We start from the raw sequence: 27532 nt of genomic DNA, 5'->3' as shown, positions 1-27532 counted from the left end.
CCCGATAAATGCTCTCTGCTTCCGGTTGCACCACTCTCGCAAGTTGGCCATTTATTAGTTAAAATATTATATCGTTAATTTATAAAACGAACATACATAATGTGGTTTACACATATAAAGCTAATTTGAAGTCATTTTAAATCGCACAGGTAATTCGAATAAAAAAAAAATTTTTTTTTAATGTTCAGATTATACCCAGACATGAATATTAATATCAAGTTTAGAATCATTGTTTAGTATGCATAAAGTGGAAATAGGATTTGTGTGTGTTTAACCCGACTCTAACCTGTTACGCACGGGGCATCCTAAACTTACATTCTATGCATAATTTTAACTTGTATGCCTGTGTTGTATGCATAATGTTGTTGTTAAAAATAACTGCAGCTGCATTACATTAAAATTAGCTCTGCATAATCTCTATAAGTAGAATTGTCGAAAAGTTCTGGTACCTAAATAAATAGATATTATGATTATCTATATAAGTGTATAATATGTGGTCGTCCGTAAATCAAAAGGGACCTTATGGCGCCCGGCACTTACGCCATTATTGTCGTTGTTTTGTATTGGAACAACGGCAATAAAGACCTAAGTGCTAGCCGCCATAATACGACCACATAATTATATTATGACAGCCCCAAATGGAATATGCAGAGATGAGAAAGACACGTGGACAACGATAGAGCCACAAGGCTTTATTGTTGTCTTCGTTAAGGCCCTCCATAGTGAAGGACGTGTGGCAGTTGAGACACGATATCGAATGAGCATTACTAGGAACCGTAGTCAAATAGGCTGTGGTTGAGGGGCAACTCGGTTGTCATGGCATCATATTAGGTAGTCTGTTTGGAGACTTTGACTGCCCAGAGATATCGTATCACCCGATTCATTAGTACTAATACGTAATTACTAATAATTATGTAATCTAAGTTCAATTATGCAGACACTTGCGATGTAAGCACAAGTTTTTTTTTTTTCAAAAATAGTAAATCTACCACAGGTCAACAAATAGGTAGGTTGTGATTATATATTTTAAAAAGTGTTTATAAATCCAAAAATCGAAATCAACAATCAGAACTGTTTGCTTTTCAGAATAGTGAGCACTTAGAGTAATGAAAACGAAGCGGCCGTAATAGGTAGCCATAACAGATTATCACATCGTACTGACCCTCAGGGCCGCTGGGATCTTCCGAACAGCCGCCATATTTGCTAAGAGACCGGCAGTTTTTCTCAAGAGTGACCCTCATTCAGAAATTTGTTATGGTACGTGTGTTCAACCCTGATACCAGATAGTGGTAACTGTGAGGATTCTTAAAAATGTTGTTATATGTGGTTTTATGTATTAGTAAAATTTTATTGGAAAGTCCATTTCTTGTGGATGTCGACGTAAGAATCGATTAGTAAAGGGCATCGTGGTAAGCCCAAATGACGTCTAAACGTGTGAATTCTTTTTCATTATGTCTTCCCAAATAACATATATCGATATGATTCATTGAGAATTCTAAAGTTCTCGTACAAAGATTGATTGATTATTATATATTTTTTCTTGTTAAATATTATTTTATGTAGAGAATAAAGCTATATCTATACCATAAAAAATAAATAACATAACAGCGGTGAGCTGCGAATAAAATTCGTTTGTTATTCAAGTTTATATCGCTTTGTCGAAATTTTAATAATAAACTATGATATAATATATAATATAATATATTTTAATTAAAATTTCAATCTACCAGATTCCCTGTTGATTGTTTACTCGAGTTGCCGAAATAATTGATTTTAATTTACCAAAAAAGATAATTTCGAAACGGGAGATCGATGGATGCACTTCATAGTTCACCAGTCGGCTCCAGTTTTAAACCTTCCAGTATGTACGGCAATGTAATATATGCATATGCATTGTCATCCAAACAAAACATTGTAATTTAAACACATTTTAGAGCCTATACATCTATACCATACACACGTGGTAATCTGTGCGGGATGTTTTGTGCTATACAATTATTTACTATTATTTGTTATACGATACTTTTATTTGTTAAGTATAAATTTCTACATAAACAAATATCAGTGGCATGTCTCAAACAATTGCACTATATACCATAATTATAATAACATTGCATGTTTTATTACTTACTCCCGGCCCTGCTGTCAATGGGCTATAGTTTCCCGCAGTGTTTCCAGGGTGCTGGTGCTGAGGTGTATTCCTGAAGGCATCACTGGACACCAACACAGCAATACCAATCACAATGACAGCGAAGACAAACAGGCAACACGAACAACAAACACAACACAGTCTGGTTCCGGACACTACGATAGCCATTTTGGATAAGTTCTTTTTTAATTTGTAGTGGTCACTTCACTCACAATTTAATCCGTACTAATGAACAAAATTAATGTTTTTGGTGGCATAGCGCATACTCCTTATCCATTTATAAAGGCTTCTCTTTTTCACTGCTTTGTTTGTGTGTTTTATTTTTATATGAAAATTGCTAATTGTGTTACTATTATGTGCTTTTAAATATTGAAGTGAAGTTCCAAGGATGAGTTAAGGACGTAAGGATCCGCAGCCACTTTGTTCTCTAGCAGAAAATACAAAATTAAATATCCACGAACTCACTCGCGCCAAGAGGTCGTAAAATTCTTTTGGCAGTAAAACGTAATAAAAAAAATACAGGACAGGCCAAAGTTCATCTTCAAGGCCAAGCGAGCCCGTCATTCCATGCAGATAAGGAGTTGGAAGCTTAAAAACTATTTATCAGTATGTCAACAGGAATAAAATAATTTCATATGTCTATATCACGTGACTGTGCTAAAGTCTTCTTAAAGAAAATAAGCTTTAATTTCATATGCGATAGATCTATGACGAAACAAGAGGTACATACAATCAGCAAATTGGTTTCAATCATATACTCGTACAAATCCATTCACTTGTCTTATATTTTATTTACTTTTCCAGGATTTTTTCCAGACATGCGACCTAGCTAGATCAACTTTTTACCTGCATAAGCAAATTTTATTTAAAATGTTAATGAAATTGTCACAGTCGGCGTGTAAAACGCGAGTACAAATATATATCATATAGGAATATTGCTCGTTTAATAATACAGGATATAATAACGTGTGATAGAGGCGCCACTGAAATAACGTAACGCAACGTTAAAAGGCAACCATTTTCCTAATGACGTCATCATTTCAACGTAAAGACTCTTCCAGAACCATTCCATTTTGATTGTGCCTATATATTAGTAGTTTTGCTCGTTTGTTAAATGTAACGACCATTATAAGGGCTGGCTCTCATTTGCTCTGAGTACCCAGAAAGTTTAGGTGTGTTACACACACACTTATTGTTGTAAAACATGTAATACGAAAGCCATATTACATAACACTTATGTATTTTCTTCTCTTCTTCTTTTTCGTCTTCCATGCTGCTCTGAGAGCGAATAACAACATAAGCCACAAAGTAGGCAATGCACGTGTGAAACCCCTGGTGCTGCAGGCGTTCATAGGCTGTGGTGACCACTTACCATCAGCTGGGCCGTATGCCTGTTTGCCTGCTTGGTATTATAAAATATAAATAAAATGTGCTTGTTGCTTCTCCTCAAGCGGAAATTGTAAAAGTCAATCAAGTGCGAAGGGCTAAAAATTAAGATTCTTCCTATAGGCGATGGGTGAGCAATCTGTCCTTATCTATATCTAATTCTAATTTCAATATATTTAAAACTAATCTCAATTCCAACAATAAGGCCATTATTCCCATCACTTCGAATTTTACCTACGTCATTTACCTACTTTCAAAATATATATAAATAGAATTTATTAGACATGTATTAATTAAAACATTATACTTAATAGGTGTTTCATTACTTACGCTTGTTATGTAGTTGGGTCCGGCTGTCAATTTGCTATACTTTTGTGGAATATTGTTTTCGTTTTTGGCATTTTCTCGGTAATTTGCAATGGTAGAGAGTACTGCCAGTCCAATCCCGAGAAGAGTGAGGAGAAAAAAACAACATAAACAACACAGTCTGACACCGGGTCTTGGGGTCGAGGACGCCATTTTGAAATATTTCGCACTTTTAATGTGTGCACTGAAGTTGATGAGTCACAGTCGTTATTTTTTTTTTTCACACTGAAAATTAACAAAAACAAGCGAAAATTAATGATTTTTATGGGAACAGATTACCAAAGCTGCGATTCAAATGATACTGGATTATTATGAAGGAACCGTTTTTAAAATGCAAATAAGGAGTGACAGGAAATAAAATTGACTGAAAAATTATCTCTATCCATTTTTTAAAGATTACAGATTTTAGATATCTACTTATGTACCTATTAGGTTTATTGTGCCTATTAGGATTGGTATAAGCCAGCTAGGTCAACAAGACTTACAATTATGAACAATTTACCACATGCGGGGGCTATAATTGTCACCAACTTAGCAGTATTCTCTTTGAGACACCCACTACTAGTTTGCAAGGAGCAGACGCGGTCATTATTCATTTCTAGAAAGCTCAAATCTCCAGTAAATGATGTTTCCTATTAAATGATAATACATCTACTTTACATCCATAAGAGAGACAAACCACACAACGGATTTTGATGCGAGTTTTTTAAATAGAGTGATTCAAGAGGAAGTTGTAAGTATAAACATGAAAAATAATGCACCCATGCGAAGTCGGGCCAGGTCGCTAGTGTTACCTACTGTAAATAAAATTGGTACCTAATGAAAGTGATAACAAATGTAATTATCACGTTTTATTATGTGAATGCATTTATACACAGGCAACTATCCTATTAAATAAGTATATCTCTCATAGATAAAAGAAATATAATAACTTATTTTATATGTAGGTATTCAACTTTTTGGGTTCCGTCCACTTTGCTGTGTTGTATATTATAATGCCATGTCTCTTTTAATGTAGGATGAAATAACGCAAACGTACGTAGGTAGGAAGCTGCTTTTAAAACCAATACACCTTACCGTAGTCTCTTATTTTTTCTTTTTTCTGTAGGATTTTTCCGAAACAATTTTCTATTTCAATTACGAAACAGCGAAAAGCCACTTCGGAAGTGGGAGGTGCCAGTGTTACAGTGCCCATTTCGAGTGCAACTTGAACTTAACATTGCATTGTATCTTTGTACAAAATGCATCGTTTACATGCAACGAACACAAGAAAACTATGAACGAAACAACTGGGTATAGTAATTGGTTTACAGCAAGTTCCAAATGAATGCACATACGGATCGGCACGTATTTTCTTATTTATTTTCATTCATATTAATTGAACAATTTTACCAATTGATAAAAAGAATGATTATATAGATATTTTTTGAATCTACGGGAGTCTTTGACTCAAACGCCTACAAGATATATAGAGCAAAGTTTATAAAACGTGATGAGCTAAGTTATAATATGCTTATGGTCAGTTATTTTTAGTTTTGTTATTTATTTGGTCAAAGCTATGTGTTGAATCACGAATTTAAACTTTAGTTGCAAATATATGGCCGTCGTAAGGTCCTAATATTATCATAAGTAGGTACCTGAACATAATATACAAACTTATTATATGCTTCTTAAAAGTATGAAAATTTAAATTCAAATGAATATTATGCAGAAACTCAAACTACAGGCCCATAGTTCTGACTCACATATAGATTTTACAATTAAAAATAATTTGCATTTTTATCCTTGATCTGAGAGCGAAGTATTTACGAAAGGTACTAATAATTATTGCATAATTAAAAGAAGAAAAATACGTTCATTTCAATATTTTTCATTGGTTCAGTAAACAGCAATATCAGCAATTCCGATCTCAATGTGAAATATTATCTTTGGAAGTGACTTATTAGCACGATCTCTACCATTTTCGGAGACAGATGTCGGGTCCCCGAGGGGGATTTATTTGTCACTGGGCTGTGTTGCTGCCATATGCTTTTGCTAGGCGCTCTGCAGATATAATTATACTTACATATACAATACTTACATAACTTGACAAAATAACGATGATACTGAATCGACCATCGAGATAACTTAAAATAAATGTAGAAGCAATTTTCTTGTCTTTACTATTGAGTGAATATATCGCATGACTTAGGACATACATACTGTTTTTTATTAGTATAAAATAACTTCGTACCTAACTATGTACTAGAAACGCATGTCGAGGTGGATGCCCGCGATTAATTTTAAATTCACACTTGTGTTACTTGTTTATGATTTTTTTATATAGCTGTCAGGTCCCACTATACACCATGAAACTAAAAATCAAATATGTGTCGTATATGAAGACGGTTTTTTGTGTTTATATTTTTTATTTCAATAGTTTTTGGGTGGAAGTGGTTAATTGATCATGTTGAAGAAGTGGTGGTCGAAAATAATATACATATCCCAATCCCACAAATAGTGCAATGTGATATCAATAGTGCTCAATAATTATAATAAAGGTATTGTGTATTACAATGGACTTGAATCTTTTACCAAATTCGTCTTGTATTTAACACTTTGTGTTCTGAAAGCCTATTCAGTAATCCATTCAATCCTTCCTTTTTCTTTTAATTTGCAACAATATTGAAAACTGGCGCTTTTTGCCTCCATTGGCAACGTTTGTGTTCCCTAGTTGTACCAGTAGCGCCATCTGCGCCGAGCTTGGCGTAATATTCCCTATTAAATTGATATGGTAAATTTACATAAATAAATTATTATATCTGTACTCAATGTAGAAAAAAACTGCGACGAAATCAACAACGCTCTGTTACAATAGGCATATTATTCTGATGTAGAACACATCAGAATAATGTGCCTATACATACAGTGACACCTATATAGTTTACGTAGTGGACACAGTCAAGGGTTGTCAAAATCAAAGACCACATTTAGCTATATGGCATTGGCGTAGGTGGAATTAGGAGATTTAATAGCGGTAATGTACATAATATTTAAAATATTAAGTAACAATATAAATGGGAACAAAATATCGGACTTATTAAAAAAAATGACCAAAAATGTATTTATGCAACTTAGACACCCTGGTCGACAAGATCCTAATTTTCTCATCTTGTACTATCAACCTTACTGTATCTGGATCTAAAATTAAGTTAATGTAAATCACCCTTGCTCTTTGAAGGTTTCACCAGTTTCAAGGCAATTTGGAAGCAAAACGACCTAGATAAGTTAATCTATATACAATAGTTCGAATTCGATACTGTATATAGAAACCAACCACCAACTATTTAAGTAAACAAATTAATATAATATGAAAAGCAAGAGGCGTTTTGCGCTAATTCATCAACATAATTTGCAGTACGATTTGTGACGAAATGAGTGACGAACGATTGTGCTGAAATAACTAAAATTAACAACAATAATGCACAAACAAATATGTCACACAGCGGAAAATTCTGAAAACTTGATGCACAAAACTGATAATTATTTTTTTATCACTGCAGCTTCAGTGGCCGCCGCGAGAGTCAGGTCCGAACTAAAATCTGGGGCCATCAGCTGTTCCCGTCGATAGCTCAGGCGCCGTCTAGTCTGCGAAGCTGACCTCGTTATCCAGAGAACTGGTTGGGGATGCGCACATCACAGTTTGATCGGGTAAGAGTCGGAGTCTGGTCGGAATGTACAGAGATAAAGGCGCGCAAAATTCCAAAACGTCAGGTCACTTTTATATATAAATAATGATGAGATGAAAAAAAATCTGGAATTGAGCGGGAATTGACCCCGCATAGTTTATGTTATTGATGAAAATAATTATTTGATATAAGGACTATTGCCCTCTGGCGCTTGTAATATAAACACAATAATAAGCCATCAGTTGAAAAAGAAAGAAAAGCGTAGCGATTTATCAAGAAAATGTGTTTTGAAAAGTCATGTAAATTCTTAAAAATTTATCCAAATTATCGCATTTATAATATTAGTATGGATGTATGCATATGAATTTCTTACGTTTATAGAATGCCTGCAAAATATGTATTTCAAACACTCTTTTTGAACTGCGTCTAGCGAAAAGTCGACGCTACTAATGGACTTTACTGGTAATTGGTACAGCGGTTTCGTTTCAAACTTTGCAAACTTAGTTTTTATATTTTTATACAGAAAGTCAGTGAGATAAAGTCAATAAAGACGTTTTTACATTGAATATTTAGGCCTCTGCTGGTTGAGCAAAACCGAGCGCCTCGTATATGAAATTTGCAAATTTTTTTTAGTACTGCACAGAAATGGGCATACGTCGGGTATAAATAGTACATAATTTATTTCTCACAGGTTCTCTGCGATACAGGTAGACCCGCGCTTCGCGGCGTCACAGCTCCGAGAGTGTGACGCCACAAAGCCCGTCGTAAGCGTAAAGAATAAACTTAAACGTTCGAAAATTCAATCAATCACAGGCGGGCGTCGTAACCCCTGCACCACGACCGCTTGTGTTTTTGCCAAAGTACACGACTAACAAAATTATGTGCTGTTGGAATATGTTAAGTTAAAAAAAACGAATATGTATATATTGTTGTACCTACTATCTGAATAGCTAAGTAAATTCAAAACTTTTAATGTACATTCGAGTATGTTTCGAGTGCGCTTGGTACGCAACAGTCAATATGCCGGCGCCATTCAGTCTGTGATTGTGTGACCTCCTTATCCGCGCAGTCGGATAGACGTAATTCCGACTTCACAAAACATTGTTTGTGAAGAAAATTCCCCGGCAAGAGGTTTTTTTGCCTTCATTTGAGGAAAATAAACTAGGCTTAGCAGGCAGATGTGATGGACAATTTGATTAAAATTTAGTTTGATGCGATTTTTTATCTAATTTCGTTACAATGAGGCTAATTTTATTATTTATATTTTATTATTTTATACGTTTTATTCTACGTCTACATCGTGGCCAATTAATTCAGTAAGTAATATTGGCTTGACCTTTGAGGAATGAAGTGTCTTGAATTCTTGATACAGAATTTTGGCGTCTGAAAGGTATAAATAATAGGTATATTTATCATATTACGTGTACTTGAAAATGAATAAATGGAGATTATATTAATTGTAGTTATGTATTGGATATTATGTAATTTTGAAAATAATATCGTCAAGAAAAATGTGAATGGTTAAATTCGATAAAAAATAAGCATCACATTGGTACGTATAAATAAAAATAAAAGAAATTTGATTTGTTAAAATAAAAGAAATTAAATTAATATTATTTCTAATAGAATATATTTTTACAAAATAAACTTCACAATAATAAATTCCTATGACAAAACCCAAATTATGGAATTGCCACGAAAATTGAACCAATTTAACACATTTTCCGTCATATCAGCATAATATTCAAAATTCGAATTCGCTTGTGACATAACGTCGTCGGTTAGTTAACGTCATCAGTGTAACCACGTGGTCGATAAACGTGCAGCTCACGTCAGATCCCATTAGCGGTAACGTCACGTCACTGCGTGCGACAGCGTGACACAATGGACACCCGACGTGTCAAGATGACCGTGCGTATAGTATGTACGTATACGTAGTTATACGTCCGCGCCGCGCCACCGATCCATCTTGACTGAGATGTAGAAAACTCAATTCACGACAAAATATAAACAGGATAAAACAGCACAGCACAACGACAGCTTAAATCCATGACAGATGGTGAGAGAGAGATACAATCATAGAAAAAATAGGTAAGTATATTTCTGTAGCGCCGCACGGAAAATTACGTCAGAACAGAATTCAGAGAACTGATTACGCTTCACGTCATTTTCATGTCATTTTCATAATATTATTCCATTAAATTGTGAAGGTAATGTCGAAGTCGGTAGGTCCTGTACCTACCGACTCTCTCAAAATCTCAAAGTGAACTTGTTTTTATTTTTTATCATGCTGCATATTTTTTTTGTAAAAAATATTTGTTAATTATACAAATATTTTTTTCTTTCTTTTCGAGAATGTTGATGTATACATGATGAATGATTGTTTACACATTTTCAGTATAAATATTTGCAAAACCCGAATATGTGACTGTGAATAAAGTGTGTTTAAATATCAAATAGTTTTTTTTGTTTAATCAAGTCAAGTATGTACTAAACATTAGGAAAAAACATCTTCGAATTTCAAAAGAAACAAATATTTCAGATAGTACTCGAGTTAGAAAAGTCAGGTGCCAGCGCCAAAAAGGACATGACTAAATCTGCAGTGGGATTATCCTAAGCTTAAAGCTGGCCGAAAGTGCATCAGGCAGTTATGCAGTTTTATGGACTGGAAGAAATAAAGTTGTCAGCGTGGAGAAAGCATAAAATAAAATATATTTTATAAAATTAAAGACTGAAATTATTTTTGGGGTTATGTCAGTTTGCCACGGCCATTTTGCCATGAATTCCGAATATGATATTGAAAAATTTTTCAACTTCACCAGAATCATTAATCGCTAAGGTCACTCTCTTCTGAGCATTTTTCTGATTTCTTCAACAGCCGTTGAGCGTCGGACCCCAGGATCCGGTATCCTACATTTTCGTTGTCTATAATTACTTCGCTGGCTCACCAAATCAAAAAGAGGATTTTGCCCTTTGATACTAGAATTTTTAATCTTTTATATATCTGTGTCCCTATTGTTGATGTTTTTGTGTTCACCTCGAATCCACAATATGTTTTTTTGTATAATTGAATGTAAATATTTCCTTGCTAAGACTTTTGATTAGAGGACTTATCCTTAATAATCAGAATAATAATAGCAAGAAAGTTGAACATTTCAACAAAGCCTCATCTCATTTTTATAACTGTAGATTTTTTGTGAAATAATGACTACCACTTAGATGTAAACATAAACAAGAATCGCACTAACAAGGAGATCATATTAACGAAATTTTTAATAAAAATTTTGAATTTCGAGTATATTTTTGTATTCAGGACATGAATAGACAGAAGGAAGCAAATGGCGGATTACAAGCAAAATGTCTGAAATAAAAGCCGTTTAACATTCTTTATTACTGAAGTAAGGAGGCAACACGCTATTCAGACAATATTACAGACGCGCCCCGGAAAAATATGTATTATTTTTAAATGCGGAAGAAAGGCTCACATATTTTGTACTTGTTTGAATTAATTGACATCGACGGGAGATTTTTTGCACTTTTTCATTTAAAATAGGAATCATTTCTTTTAGGTTAAAATATTTTTCTTTTAAAAAAATTTTTTTAGGTTTCCTTTTTTACATTTAAGGTTTTCATCTCCATTTAAAATTCGGAAATAATTCAAGTACAAGTACATAGTGAATAAGTACTTGAACTATATGTTGTATGTAATTTTGTTTACATTTTTATGACAATAATATTTACTTATGTTCAAGAATTCAATTGAAAATGATAATCGTCTCACTCATCCCTCCATGTCACAGAGTTTTTAACCCCATCTCTTGTCAACAAGCCTTGCACTAGGGAACCAGCATAAACTAACCGTCAGTTATAATTGTTATCTTAAATATAACCCATATATCCCTTTAGGATAAGGTTGAAGATCGACTATCTGATAGTAAACCAGCTGCAGATAAATTGTTTTTACTCTGAAGTGTGTCTGAGTGTTTCTTTACATTGAAGCGTTACGAATTTGTAATTCAGATGTGTGTTTTAATATGAGTATGTTGGCAACATAATTATGTTTGGGTGACATTATGAAAATCACGACCTATCTGTAACTAAGCGAAGTGATAAAGATGTGTCCTTATTATTGTAATAAAATTTTGTAAGAGTGAGCTGCAACTTCAAATTTGGCATTGATTTCTGGCGTGCCGCTGACAAAATGAATAATTAATAATAAATTAAAACTTAATTTATTTTTTGGGCACGTTTAAGTTCAAAATCTATCTTAAAAGTAATGTAGGCAAATAAATACATTGAAAATAGTTAGATTTGAATTTTATGTTAGATAAAGAACTATTAAATTTCAATGAAAATTATTCCTTTGTGGCGCTGTAGTAAAAAGCAATTTTAATATTGACATAGTTCGGGACAGCTTTAAAAAAATAGAATGATAAAGTAAAAATTTTCAACGACAGTTTTTAAAATACTAGTTTATTTTTGGTATGGCAGTGCTAAATGACAAAAGTTTCACAAAATATTTGAATAATCCACCAAAAGTTCAATGAAAAAATGCTGCAAAACGGATCAGTTACTAACATGCACATGATCAATTAAATTACTGATGTTTATCGTCGTACAAAACCTTTCAAAAATAACCTATTCAGTGACTTTCCTAAATCTGAAACGCAACATAAATAAATTACTTAAAGAATTGGCTTTTTTAGATATCAAAAAGTACAGTGGAGAAAATTACACAAAAATGTTTATCTATTTCTCCTCTTTCTGTCTCTCCATTCCTTATTTTGTTGCAATATTATGTAGTTGCTAAGTATCGACGTCTGAAAAAAACTCTTAAAATACTTCATAGATCCTGAATTTTGCAGAGGTCATATATAAAATTTAGGGGGTACCTGGATGAGCCTAAGAGTAGATAGCATTTCCCGAGTGTACGTAGTAGGAAAATTCATATACCTGACAATTCTCTAAAACCGTTGTCTATTTTGGCAGAATTTCAAATTGCTACCAGTATTGGTAGCAATTTGAAATTCTGCAAAATTATATATATATATATATATATATATATATATATATATATATGTTTAAATACATATACGCTCTGTAGACAGAAGAAAGTCAAAACTGGTGTAATTTATAGTTTTGCAGCTGGAAGATTCTTTAGCCAGAGAATCAGAATTACAAAACAAATTGGCAATGCTGCCAGCCATTTGGGCACGTTGCCGCGGGGCACACTCTTGATGTGCGATAACAACAATTTTTCAATATTTTAATATTAAGTCATCAATTGATTTTTAGGTACGTTTGATATGAAATTTTGTTTAGTTTTTTTAATTTTAATTTAATGTATCATATAATTATCATAATAAATGTATTTCACGTAATTATTATTTTTTAACCTATTCCACTACACTGGGCAAAGATTTTATTTCATACAGATTGAAATATTTACACGAAGAAACAAGCAAAGTTAACAAATGCTAAAACGATTTGATACAAACTTGAAAACTTCATGCATAATATATATTGGAATCTTGCCAGAACTTTAACTCAACTGATGATCGCAGCAGCTAAACCAGGTATAACCGAATATCTAATCATATAATAATTCTTCTATAGTTAGCTAAGGCTACGTCTAAATCCTAAAAATAAAGGTCGTATTTTAGTACTTTCTTACTCATAAACTATCGCATTCGATGAAGTGTTTGATACCTGTTAGTTGTACTACTACTCCCTTTACGATGTATTTTACGTGAATGTTCGCTAAATATGGCGTCACATTATTTACCTACCCGCAGTTTCATCCACGTATAATCACGTCAATACACAAAGAACTTCCTCAAAATCCATTCCTCTCATAGGCTAAAAGCGCATAAAAGCCGATTCACTAGTTTTTTATTTTCTTTCAAACACACAGAGAAAAACAGGCAAAAATATGAAGAGAAGCCCGGATTTTTAAAATTCAAGTATAATAAAGTGTGAGACAAATTAAAAAACCTCCGACTTTCAATATTCATTTCGCTGCAACCTTTGAACGGCAGAACCGATTTTCATGAAACATGGCTAAGAACACTCGGGATAAATTATCTGTGACACAAAAAATAAACTAAACGAAAATCGGTTTATCCGTTTGGGAGCTACGATGCCACAGACAGATACACACGTTAAACTTATAACACCCCTCTTTTTGCGTCGGGGGTTAAAAAGAAAATAATTTGCCTCAAAAAATAAAAACGAAATGAAGAATAAATTAATATTCTTTCCTTTTTTTAAAGCAAATCGTTATAGTGTTGTTAATATCCTTAATATTATAAGCAGAAGTGTAAACGTGGCTCTGATGCATTTCGTTTAGAATATAAATAATTTATCAGACAAACTTATTCTTTGTTATGGTTAAACAACACGATACAAACTGCTGGATAAGCTGCGGATAGCACTAACGAGCGAAACTTGGAAAGTTAGGTGCATTTCTTGTTTCCATTTAGTAGCTACTTTCAGAATGAATTAATTTGCCTCGAGAGTTTTTGTTCAAGCGTCAATCTTGTTCTTTAAAGATATTCAGCACATATTTATTTATTTTGAAATAGTTTTCATTTAGTTAGAAGAGTTTTGTTTTCGACCAAGATATGTAATGCATAATGCAAAAGTGATATTTTTAAGTTTTTTTGTGATGGAGTGACACTGGCGGTGACTAGTAAGAGCACAGTTGCAAAGCAAAACAAACTGTAAAATTATTTAGAGAACCGTTGCAAATTGATATGGGAAAGGGCATTGCAGAACAAGAATGTTGTTTTTAGAGTGCAATCGTAATTTTATACACATTTGAAATTTCGAAATATGTCCAAACTAGCCAATACATCCAAATGATCTACTGTAATCTGTACAGCTATTTTGGTGGATTTTGATAAAACTTAGTAGATATCTACAAGTTTGAATGGATACATTTACTAAAACCTATTTATTCTTAACACCCTAGTCAATAAACTAGCAAGAACGTAATATTGCTTGCGAATTGTAGGTAGTTAACGAAGACGCTAGACAACTAACAAACTCCAGTTAATTAGATGCATTCGGAGCTGCGTTTAGTTTGCACTTCATGTTTAATAGATTTGCTGAGGTAGGATAGATGCATAGCTTAATTTATTTTGGCCTCAAAAGTGACATTTTGCAAAATGTCACTTTCGCAAAATGTCATCGTGAGACATTTGGTTACTTACGCAAAACGTCATTTTCGGACATTCGTCATTGTGTGGCAGAATGTTATTTATTCTGCGAAAAGACCATATACAGCATAGTCAGTCTTTCTTTAATTTTTATGGGAGAGAAAAAACTTAAAGAGGTGATTAAATGAAATGATCTATTTATAAACAAAGAATTGTAAAAAATCGATATTAGAAATAAAAATATTTATTTTAGATTAATATTAATGTTAGCCAAAACTAAACGCACATATACCTAGCTAATACGATATCAATGACACAGAATCTGTTAGACAATGTTATCTCAATTCATCACCAATCTAACCATGTACATACGTCAATCAGATTCGTAACCCGCTACAATAGTGTGTACCCGAAATTCCTGAAGCCGGGTAAAGTTTTATATCACTCTGCTAACACTGCTGCACTTGGACTGTAACATGGAATTCGCATTGAAAATAATCCTCTAAACGTAAAAGGGAGCTAAAATATTCAGGAACATAACACAACTGGTATTTCGACACAATACGTTTCTAAGCAGGCCTCACCGCCCTTTCCTTTGTCTAATCCACGAAATTGTTGGAATTTTAATGTTCCCTATGTTTAATTTATCAGCTTTACATTATTTATGGCTATTTGGACCCTTCAGGGGACTATTAAAAGTAGTTTCAAACTTTTGTTTAGTCTCTCATAATTGTTTTATTAGAGGGCGCCTTTTGCTAAATTTGAATTTATAACATAGGTATATATTTTGTGATATTAAAACGAAAATTTAGGGCAAAACTAGTGGTACGCAAAATTTTGACTTGAGCTGTAACTAAAAATGTCAATCGATTTTATAAATGTATGACACACATGCTTTTAAACAAAATTTAAACAATGAGATGAAAAAACCGCTTTATTCCCGAATTTTCTTTCCATTGCTTTCTTAGAAAGTGTCCAACACATTAGTCATCCATTAGTAGTTCATGGAGTATTTGATAAAAAAAAACGGTTACTTTCCAACGTTGATGAAACTCAGTAACCGTGTGTCCCGAATCATAGTCACATTAATAAATATATTAATAAATAAATTGGTAATATAATTGTCAATGTTGCCTGTCGAAAATAGCCGTGTGTCCGGTCGATGTTAACTCGAACCTTAGCGACAGAATTTTGTTTATCTGTCTCTAGTAAAGCCGCTTTGTTTACAAAGGCACGCGATAAAACGGGATGTATGGCCCAGCCCTTTCAGCGGAATGGAAGATATTGTGATAGGCCATGATAGATGCTTGTGTTATCTAAGCTTAATTTTGCTGTTATATTCTGGAATTTAACATTAATTTGAGTCTGAAAACACTCGTAACTTACCAGTCACATACCTTATGTATATATAGATAAACATCTATATATGTATATGTTATAGAATATAGCATCGTTGAGTTAGTATCCCATAATACAAGTACCGAACTCACTTTGGGGCTAACTCAATCTGTGTGATTTGTCCCTATATAGGTATGTATTATTTATATGGGGCATGTTTGAAAAAACTGATAAACTGTCATTTCCCTATTACACTTACACAATGGGAAAATAAGGTATGGGCAGGTCGAAGAAGAGTTTGATTGAGTGCGTTAGGCAGGATATGGCTAAATCAGAAATGACAGATCGGTTAACATTAGATAGGAAGTTTAGGATACTGACATACTGTACCGACCCCATATAAAGTGGGACAAGGATAGGCTGATGATGATGTAGACAAGAAAGTTATAATATAGATTACATGATAATAATGAATAGTAAGGTGTTACTTATTTCAAATGAAATCTCTTCCAGTAGACCTTTGTGAGATCTATATTTATCTATCCATGGAAATTAAATTATAATCACTGTATTTTATATTTGTATAACTAGTTCTGTTGCTGAAACTTAATGTAATTAAAAAAAATACAATTTATAGCTTTTAAATACTTTTAAATAGAAATTACAACCTTAAATGATAATAGGCCTTAACGTTATTCGTATTAATAAACACTTTTAATCTATTGTTAAAGAAATCCTTTGCCAAATTTGACTAGAAATCATATTATCTATTAAGATTCTTGGAAAATCGTCTCAAAAAACGAAATTAATTTGTCTACAGAATACAACAACATAATAAAAAGAAATATATTTCGGAGAAACGTTACTTTCCATTCTTTATAGTTGAATAAACCCAATTAGCATAAAATGTGAACAAAGGTTTTTTTTCTGTAGTCGTTACACAATTTCTTTAATAAGTTAGTTGTTTGCGAAACCGGAAACGATACTTCTAAGTTGTAACTTTAAGTTAATAGAAAAGTTTGTTACTTTAGTCTTGATAGAGTCGCGTTTAGAGAGAAAATTATAGATAATTTAAAGTACTTCCTTTAACTCGTTCAAATGGCTGTGGTCTAGTGGTTGTGGTGCTAGGTTCGAATCCTACTCGTGACTGTAATGAAGTCTTTATTTTTTCGAATATGTTAATTTTCAACACTGGTATCAGATTTAAGTCGCCTAAAGGCATCTGACATGACTTTTATGAGTACCTGCCCCGTCTAGTAGCAAGTAATTCCATACACCGGAAGCAAGTGGTTGTCTGAAAACTACTGTATAATATAATATATAATATATTAATATTAATAATAATAATATAATATATTAGGACAATTCACACAGATTGAGCTAGCCCCAAAGTAAGTTTGAGACTTGTGTTATGGGATACTAACTATACAACGATACTATATTTTATAACAAAATACATATATAGATAGATATTCAAGACCCGGGCCAATCAGAAAAAGATCATTTTCCATCATGGGGTCATGGATCGACCGGTGATCGAACCCGGGACCTCTCGGTTCAGTGGTAAGAACCTTACCATTGCGCTACCGAGATCGTCAAATTGATTGAGTCAGATTGGTATATAAACTCATGTAGCACGAGTAGGATTAGAAGCTAGGACCTTTCGAACACAGGCGGGCGATCTTTACTACTGGACAACGGCTTTGTAATGAGGTTGGTTCACTAGTTGCCGCTTGTCTACAGACACTATATGGCGGCATACGTAAAAGTCGTATAAATCGAATGTGTCTATTAATAACACACTCGATAAGAAGTAAACTTATAGAATTGGACGCTGAATGATAGGATAATAACACATAATCGGAACTGTGAAATGTAGAAAACAAAAATTTGGTTCATATAGAGTGTGACTCCTTGTAAGGAAGCATTGACAGATGATTTCCTGAAATTCTTCTATCTGAAACTGGATTTTATCTGGATACTAAAAAGTTATAAAATTAAAGCTAGTACTTATAATATTTCAGCTGTATATAATTTTACAGTAATGATTTTCAAGTCCGCGAATGTAACCCTACATTTTGTATGTAACATGGGTTTGATTGGAATGTCAAAACCTACCCATTTGATTATTTCTAACTGAATGGTGTATTGAAATATGACTAATGTATATTTTTTTATAAAGGCAATATCACTGAGTTATCTATTTAATCATAACGTTATTCATTGCTGGGCGTGGCATTATGTCTATTAAAACGATCGGCAAAACGGCAGTCAATATAATACATGTTTACTGGAAATATACACTGAAGGAAAATAACTTATTATATAAGTAACTAATATTTAATGTAAACTCACTTAAATAGATTTCATTTACTTGCCAGTAAGAATTAACTATCATAATATATAACAACTAAAATTATCATTAAAATTTCAAAAGTACGCTTTATACTGCATAAAGCTTGTAAAAGTTATTGCGAAACATTTAAACGAAATTTTATCTAGGCTCATATTTTTTACGATATATAAAAAAATATAAATACTCACGTGAAAAGCCCCGCCGATCAATGGCCCAGCCTGGCCCACATACAACGTCGAAGCGGAATCGAAAACCAATTCCAATGGTTCTCTCTTTACAGTCACGGTATTAAACTCGTGACAATTCAGGTACAGAGTAACGTTTTCAACAGTTACCCGCAGACTGAAGCGTGTCCATTTTTTCGGAAAAGATGGTACTACAAACGATGCTATTGTCTGAGATAATGCATAAATATTTGCATCTGTGTATAACAGTGATATATTCGTCAACCCTGGACCAGATGGGATTAATTTGACGCCTAATTGGACAACAGTTTCTAAAGGGTTGACGACTGAGAAAAGAAAGCCGCCATCTTTATTTGCAGGGCGTACTGTGGCGGTTATAGAGAACTCTGGGTAAAGTTTTTCTGGTATGAACAGTCGGTACGGAGACTTTATGTCGGAACCAGGCTTCAGGCCGTATGCTGGGAACCCGTCGAGACCTTCGTCGAAGTACTGCGTTTTTGGATTCCTGAACGGCACTGCAATCGCGTGCAGCAGATCGTATTCCAGGATATCTGTAAAGAAAATAACGATTAAAGTGCACGCACAATTTATTCACTCTTTTCTTCAAGGTTTCAAATTCAAGGTTTTGAAATAAAAACTGATTTGTTTTCATTCGAATATAGTTTCAATCATTGAAACTCATCTGCGCATTTTTTTTCAGCCCCTGGTCTTCTTTTCTATCTTTTGTACTCTACTTGGCACGGTCAGCCTCATTAGTTGTCAGACTATTAGCTGCAGATAATTCCTGATGACATCTAACTAATATTGCTTGGTTTCGCCCCTCCGCAACCGGTTGTGAAAGTCTATACTTTCAAAAGTCTATACTTTGAAAAGGGGCTGAAAAGAAATGTCAAATCATCAAAATTTCGTGGTTGTTACGCGAACCTGGGCTTCGGTGCATCACAGCTCTGAATGCACTAAGAACATGCAATGTGAGAGAGAGTTTAGTGGTACGTATAGGTAAAATAAATAGAATACATTTTTTTGTACAATACTTAGTCCTTTTGAAGTGATTGATGTGAGAAAGAATTTAGTTGTATGTACCAAAATAATATTAATCCATTTTAATACATTTTAGTATTAATCCTTTTGAAGAGATTATCGTAACTTTATTTTTTGATAACATCTCTAATAATAATATTTAGTTGGGATTTCACTTCTAGCAATTTAACATCAATGCGTAGAATCACTCTAATTAACAAGGGTATTTGTTATATCAACAATTTCGCAAATAGTTACGCGAGCCTACAACCCTGGCACAAAGTCAAACAGCCAGGGCTGTCAACAAAGAGTTTTTCATACGAACACGAGCGACAATTAGCGGGCTTTATACTAACGGTAAATAGCGTTGTTAAATCAATCCGGAATATTCGGAAACAAATAGGGGTTTCTATTATTTTACCAGCCGGTTTCGAATGAGTATCAATAAGTTCTTCATGGAAACGGGAATATATATATATATAAAGTGTTATACTCAGTTGTGTGCATTCGTAACAGATTAGGTTTAAACATGAATATGAGCCTTCTGAACAGAAGTGTTATTTCCTTATCTTTGATCCTAGGTACTTATTATTTTCAACCACAGCAAAACCATACAATATTAAACGCAAATTGTTTCATCGGTCGGCTTCGATAAATAAAGCGAAAAAGCAATTTTTATGTCCACCTTACTGACATTTCAAATACTTAGTTTTTAAAATTTTTTGGAAAATATTAAATTGATATTACAAAATTCTTTAAAAATAAAGGTACACTTATTTTACAAATAAGATAACTTGGTAATTTTTCCCGGAAAATAACGGAATTAAGTATCACAAAGGTTTGTTTTATTTTAATATTCGTTAAGTATTTACTTAAGTCTCTTTTATCATCAGATGACCTTGTGGAATGAGTGTAAATAGTGTGTAGAGTGTAAAGTGTAGAATAAGTAGGTTTGTTCATTTGTAATTGCCGGGTTCTTACTCTTCCTATTTATCTCAATTACCATTGCAAATACGAGTATCGTGAAAATACTATAACTAATGTATGGAACTCACGAACCAGCTGTCGAAAGTCCATTTATTTTATTGTAAGTGTTTCTCTCTCTTGTTTGTTGGTTGCATCCTCGGCTGTGTCACCTGATATATAGTCAACAGCACTAAAGCTAGCCTAATTAATTGCATTTTCGACCGGCATTAGTGCGCCGCAATACGATGAATGATATATTAATAGAAAATAAGTTGGGGTTTCACAAATTGTTGGAACTTGTTGCGTCTGATTGAAAAGAGCTGATGGCTTCCAAACCGCTGAACATACGTTTTTAGAAATATCTAAGAAAACATTCGAGGAAATTATCTTTCAAATATACGGGTGCTACGATGCCACGAACAGAAGTACAGATACACAGATATGTTAAACTTATTACTCCCCTCCTTCTGTCATCGGGGTTTAAGAATATATCTAAAGAGCTATAAGATAAAAATCGAAGTCTAAAAAGAATTTAATAGGGTCTCCGCTAATATGAAGCTTGCGACTTCGCCTATAAGGGCTGCCATACTTGTGAAAGTTTGAGACATCAGGACCAAAGCTTATTAATTAAAGCTTATAAAATATAATTTTAATTTATAGGTATACATATTGGAAATTATTTTAATTACTCACCATATTGGTATTTTGATAGGCCGGTGAATCCATCGTTGGCAGAACAGAGATTCGCAAACAGGAGAATCAGAAAAGATGCATATCTGAAACAAATAAACAAGTTTGTTATGTTGTAATAGTTATTAAAATTATAAATTAAAACATAATAATTTTGTTACTATATTTAAATTTTATTTACAATCATTTACTAGTTATCAATATGTAGTATAAAAAAAAACATTTTTAACACAAGCAATGGCCTCTCAACACACTAAGAGTCGATCTCGGTGGCGCAGTGGTAAAGTTCTTGCCACTGAACCGTGAGGTCCCGGGTTCGATTCCCGGTCGGGTCATGATGGAAAATGATCTTTTTCTGATTGCCCCGGATCTTGGATGTTTATCTATATATGTATTTGTTATAAAATATAGGATCGTTGAGTTAGTATCTCATGACACAAGTCTCGAACTTACTTTGGGGCTAGCTCAATCTGTGTGATTCGTCCTAATATATTTATTTATTTATTTAAGAGACAAGTTAAAAAAAGTTTGTAAAAATAAATAACAATCTGCAATTATTTTTATGCAGGCGTGTACGTATAGTCGAGCTAACGATATAGGTGGTTCAAAAACTTTTGTTTTCACAACATTTTTCAAAACAATATAAAACTCCATACATTGTTTAGTTTTCTTTTGTTCTTCCAAACTGTCCTCCGTTGCATATTCGTTAGATAAACACGCAGCGTACAATCAACAGATCATCAACATATACAAAATAGAAAATTCTCCGTTATCACCACTGCATGAAGGCTATCTAGGGTTACATCACATGCAGTTGACGGTGCTATAGAGGGTGAAAAAACATGAAAAATTGAGCTGTGGAAACAATTTGTTTTGGAGTGGTCACGGTGAGAGCCTATCGAAATGAATCGATCGTGATATATTGTCGACTATTGCTGTTGGCACATAGTAAATTATTTTTTTTAAGTAATATATTCTTGTAAATCAAAGGGCATCAAGTTAAAAGGGCATCTGATCTTACATTCCAAAATTGGTTTAGAAATAACATAAGGAAAATTGACGGACGTGACTAATTTGGTAATTTTTAACTTTGTCAGAACTGAATAGTCTGAAAACAATATTTTCCTTCACTAGGTAAGTAAGTGTTGGTAGAATAAGAAAACTACATTAGTCAGATTGGTAAACAAACTGTGTGATATGAGTAGGATGCGAACCTGGGATCCTTTGGAACACAAGCGGGCGTCTTAATGATAGACAACCACCGTAATTTCAGAATTAACAGAAAAAAATGGATTTGGGATGTTACTAGGGTTGCCGGAGAGAGGCGCTGAATTTCCAAATAGATCCATTTAGATGTGCGCTGAATAAAAAAGAGTAAAAAACCATCAATTTGCAATTCAAACCGAGTTTCAGCCCAGTAGTACTGTGAAGAGGACTTTAATTGATAGGAATCATTGGCGTGTAGGTCTTTTTAAGGGCACCAGTATAAAAGTGATGAGACAGGGTAATTAGTACATTCAATGTAAAATAGTGGGTATCGAAAATAGTTTGTGGTACAAAATGGAATGGACTCGAAAATATATGTACTTGAACTAACTCGCCAACAAACTACTTCTACTATAATTTTAGAAAATGAACTGGGAAATCGCATTTCGGTCCATTCCGTGCTAAACTTATAAAACAAAAGAAACTTTGGGGCCGTTCTATTTGAAATTAACTTGAACCAAGAATATCAACATGTTTTATTCAGTTATACTTAAATAATAATATCTATACTAATTATACATACTATAAAATAATAATTAGTTAATAGATATAACAAGTTTATTTGTTAGACAAATTAAAAACTTCCTGATTTTCATATTCATTTCGCTACAACTTTTGAACGGCTGAACAGATTTTCATGAAACTTGGCTAAGAACACTCGGTATAAAATTATCTATGACACAAATAAAACTAAATGAAAATCGGTTCATCCGTTTGTGACCGACAGATACAAAGACAGACACGTTAAACTTATTTTAGTGTCGGGGGTTAAAAAGAGATTTCTCTTATCTAATATTTTTCTTTTAACTTTCAAATATATGCTGCCTGCAAGATATAGTGATTAATTTAGACAATAGAATTCATACCCGTCGTTCGCGCAGAATCGAGACACAATAGATAAACAATTGTTTGACTGGCGCATTTGTACCGGTTTGTAATGTTAACAGTGATTATTGTCAAGTAATTGTAATGCATATCATCCTCGACCCGGGCGGAAATAGCATAGCCAGACATTTGATTTGGTCGTAATTAATAAGAAATACAATTTCGTGTAATTCCTCTATGACAGTTGTAATAATTTAGCAATACTTTTATTGCCTAGTTAATTTTCCCGCAGCTTTACTATCAATTAATCTATCATAAAGGTCGATAAACCTTCGACCTCATAAATTGCGCAAGAAAACTCGCTTACTTGTTTGTATTAACTACCTTGTGAAATTGAATGACTCAGAGAATCGTCATTTGTGAATCGTGAAATCATGGAAAGGCTACTTGATTTAAAATAACATTTTATAAATATTTGAAGTAATAAATATTGTTTTTTAAAATCATAATATCGACTTTACTGTCACTATTTTTGTAGTACAAGTTCGTTGTATTTGAATTGTGGAATCTCATAGATTAAATAAATATATTTTTGTTTTATCTATGCTCATTATATACCTTAATTATTATTCAAAAAGATTTATTTTATATATTTAACTATAATCAAGTTTTATTTAATCATAGTCTAATCAGTTTTTATTTGGAATAGGTCCATTCCTTATAGGTTATTATAACTAATATATTATTTGCAAACAAGAAATCTCCGTGCACAAGATGTCCTTAAATGGTATGTACCAACAAGCAAACAAATAAATTTGTTTTGATATTTTACAACTCCAAGCTAATGCTAGCAAGAATTATGTCTCTATACAACTGTCTTAGCCAAGTTGTAGGATTTCATTCTAATAAGTTGTGTATACGTGCTTTACATCAACGACTTCTAGACGTCATGTTATGGATGTGCTTTCATTAATCAGAATTTATAGATTGCTTTTGTTTTTACTGATGTAATGTTGCTAGGTTGACTTCAATGTATAACTATAATTTATGTAAAACCCCAATTAGTATATTGTGTAGTGAAATACACGCAGTTCATTTTTTACATTTTGGTTTAGGAATAAGTAATGGTATCCTTGAAAGCGGGCGTATAAAATCAAGTACTCTGTAATTGAGCAGCTGAAATTGAAATTCGTGTGACTAATCTCAGTTATAAATATGAGGATTGATGATGTTGTATCCCAGCGGTAACACAATACGATTCCATTATTTGAAGCTCATCTAGTTCTTAAAAGTCTTTGCACCCATGATTTACTTGTAAACATAAACTTAAAGATAATTATCTCGTTTCTATCAGAGATCGTGTAGACTCATCGATAAGACATTTTGGGGTCACACGATAAAGCCCGAACAAGGTATGTGCGCGCGCATGTATGTAATTGTCATTAATCGTCCATTTGAGATAGGTAAAGTGTTTCTTGTACACGTCGTAAAATTTAATATTCTATCATGATGGCATGTTATACTGACTAGAACACAAATCACTCCAAATTAGTCTTTTGAGACTTTCATGGAACCCAAAACTCGAAAAGGCCGTTTTTGTATCATTAATTTTGAGACTGACTGTGTTTTTGGCTGTATCAATGAGGGTCTATTCCATAATGCACCAATAGAATACGGTAAACGACAATCCTCCACAGCTGCCAAACTATTTCCAGGGAGGGATCTATTCTATTTGGTAGACTATGTTGATGGGATGTTAGTGGGCTGGATTTCTGGGTTGAGGAATGAGTACCGGAACCGGTACCGGAGTAGGTAGGTACCTACTACCTTAAAATCGCTTACAAAAACTAATATTATTGAGGTTGATGCAGTGTGATATGACTTTATATTCCGCGGAAGATTCTAATTTCCCTAATAGTGAGATACCAACATAAATACAAATGGAAAAGAAATACAAAAGTGCGTGGGCGCGGATCACAACTAATTTCCTAAACCTTAGTTATTTTCAATGTACACTTAATCGTCGATTCCGTCTTTATGTTTTCCCACGCAATTTACAAAAGATGTGTGGGTTTCGGTAATATTAAATTGTGATATTTATTTGAAACTAGCTTTTGTGTTTACGTTTTCACCAATAGATAGCGTGATTCCAGAGGAAGGTATATAATATATATGTATAATTTATTATGATTTTACCCTATTAAAGGCCAGACAAGTCTGCTAGTACTATAAATATTCTTAAACATGATAAAATAATGGTATGCCATTCAGCGCATCTTACAATAATGGCAGCGATTCGGATCGGATTGATAGATTTTAATTACTTCTCGAATCGCACCTGAAAAATACTGACTGCTGTTCCAAACGGAACCTTTAGATGGTGCTTCATAAAATCGAATCACGTGACTTTGAATTTCTAAAAAGGATATTCCCAATATAACATATTTTTCCCAAACGAATACGTCACAACTATTTCTATAACGTCATTCCATTCACACCCGAAATGGGGGTTCGTAATCAGTCAACGTCCCGCATTTCTCGATTGAATAGGAGGAAACAGTCCGAATTAGAAGTGGGCAATTTTGGACCAAATTCTCTTTTTTGAAGCGTCCAGTTATAGCCCTATAGTTTATATATATAGAAATGAGCCGCCTAAAAATGGACTTTATTTGTTGCTAGTTAGGACAGTTAATAACCAATACGTTTAGGCAGTCTCATCATTTTCGCAAAGCCATATTCCATACTGGATCTAATTTATGATGATATGATTTAGGAAAAACCACGTACGTGAATGGAATTGAAAGAACTTCCGACTATTGAATAACCATTATTCCATTAAGATTTATAATTAAATGTTCGTGTCATCAAGTGAATGTAATGTCTTTTGCTTCCAATGCTGGAGTTGTGAAAACGCCCAGATTTGGTCCACCTTGCCACCATTGTCGCTCTATTCTGGTCGAAATTAATTATCGGGGCCGAACAAAAGTCCTGCCCATCCGTCACTCTTGAAGGAGGTTGGACAACGGTTTAAATGTTCTGCTAATGAGTGCTTGTATAACATTTAAAGGCTTTGTGAGGGATGCTGAAAAAAATGTTAATTGGTGTCGCTCAGTGAGTTTAAATTTGTCATTATCTTCCAGTGGAGTCCTGTTCTTTTTTATGAATATCCATTATCCCACTGCTGGGTTTTTGCCATTAGAGTTATAAAATAGATTTTATGTTTGAGTTTAAACTTAAAATTTTTCATAATCATAGTATGTAATCAACATATTATACAAATATGCACACGAAATACTAGTTGTCTTATTTGTATTATTAAAAGTTAGTAATTCTCTAAATATCCCACCAAGTCAAGTATTTTGTTAAATGATTATTAGTTATCAATAAAAAAATAATAATAGTGATACATTTTGCTTGAAAATATAGTTTCATAATGAGAATAGTATAGGTAAATATTATGTGTATATATAAATAATAATATTGTGTGTATCTATACCCGCGATTTCGTCAGCGTAGAATAGTTCTGCCGTGTCAAACCAATTTCATGTATCTCGCGAAACCTAGTTTTGAGTAATCGCCGTTCAAAGTTTTAAACAGATTTTTGTCATTATAGAAAAAGTATTAAGATATTATTGCTGTAATTTTTCATAAGTGCACATGTATAAAGCTTAAAAACATCGGGAAGGTTTTAGAATACAAAAATATTAATTATTCTTTGAGTTATTAACGATAACTGAGTTAGGCGTGACAAGATTTCCATACAACTCTTGTTTTACGCGCGTTGTATTTTAAGATATATCAGTTTGCCAAAACTGGTCTAATTATGTATATTTTGCTAATCTCAGTTAAGTGTAAGTTACCAGATATAGGCGTGTCAGACAGTGCTCGTTTCTGGCACCACTTCTCTTCAAGTTAGACCAAATAAGATAAGCAATCATGCGCAAACAAACAGACAGACACACAGATAAAATTACAGTTTTAGTCCTACAAAGTTAGTCTTTCGAACTAGTTAGAATTTTTTTTTTAAATAAAAAGAGTGGTTATTAATAATCACTTTAATAAACCAAAATATTATTTTTTTAGCAGAAGAACAACAAAAGTGTAATAAGTAATCAAAAACACTTTATATCTAGTTGAATTGGAATAAATCAAAAATG

At 33.3% G+C, this 27532-nt stretch overlaps 1 protein-coding gene across 7 annotated transcripts in view; it reads right to left on the bottom strand.

Moving 5' to 3' along the window:
- LOC128672841 (collagen alpha-1(XVIII) chain-like) overlaps positions 1-27532 on the bottom strand; it is a 124264-nt gene that overhangs the window by 33541 nt on the left and 63191 nt on the right. For 6 of the 7 annotated variants that reach the window (XM_053750294.2, XM_053750291.2, XM_053750292.2 and 3 more), the window contains exons 2-3: positions 21288-21370; positions 18612-19159 (exon numbers count right to left, since the gene is read on the bottom strand). In XM_053750294.2, the coding sequence (XP_053606269.1) occupies positions 18612-19159; positions 21288-21370 (631 nt within the window). Of the gene's footprint in view, positions 1-3865; positions 4127-7371; positions 7463-18611; positions 19160-21287; positions 21371-27532 lie in introns of those variants that run through there. The other variant, XM_064436191.1, reaches the window with a different exon arrangement.

Source organism: Plodia interpunctella, chromosome 10 (genome assembly GCF_027563975.2).
Source record: "Plodia interpunctella isolate USDA-ARS_2022_Savannah chromosome 10, ilPloInte3.2, whole genome shotgun sequence".
NCBI lineage: Eukaryota > Metazoa > Arthropoda > Insecta > Lepidoptera > Pyralidae > Plodia > Plodia interpunctella.
This window is presented reverse-complemented; position numbering and strand designations above follow the sequence as displayed.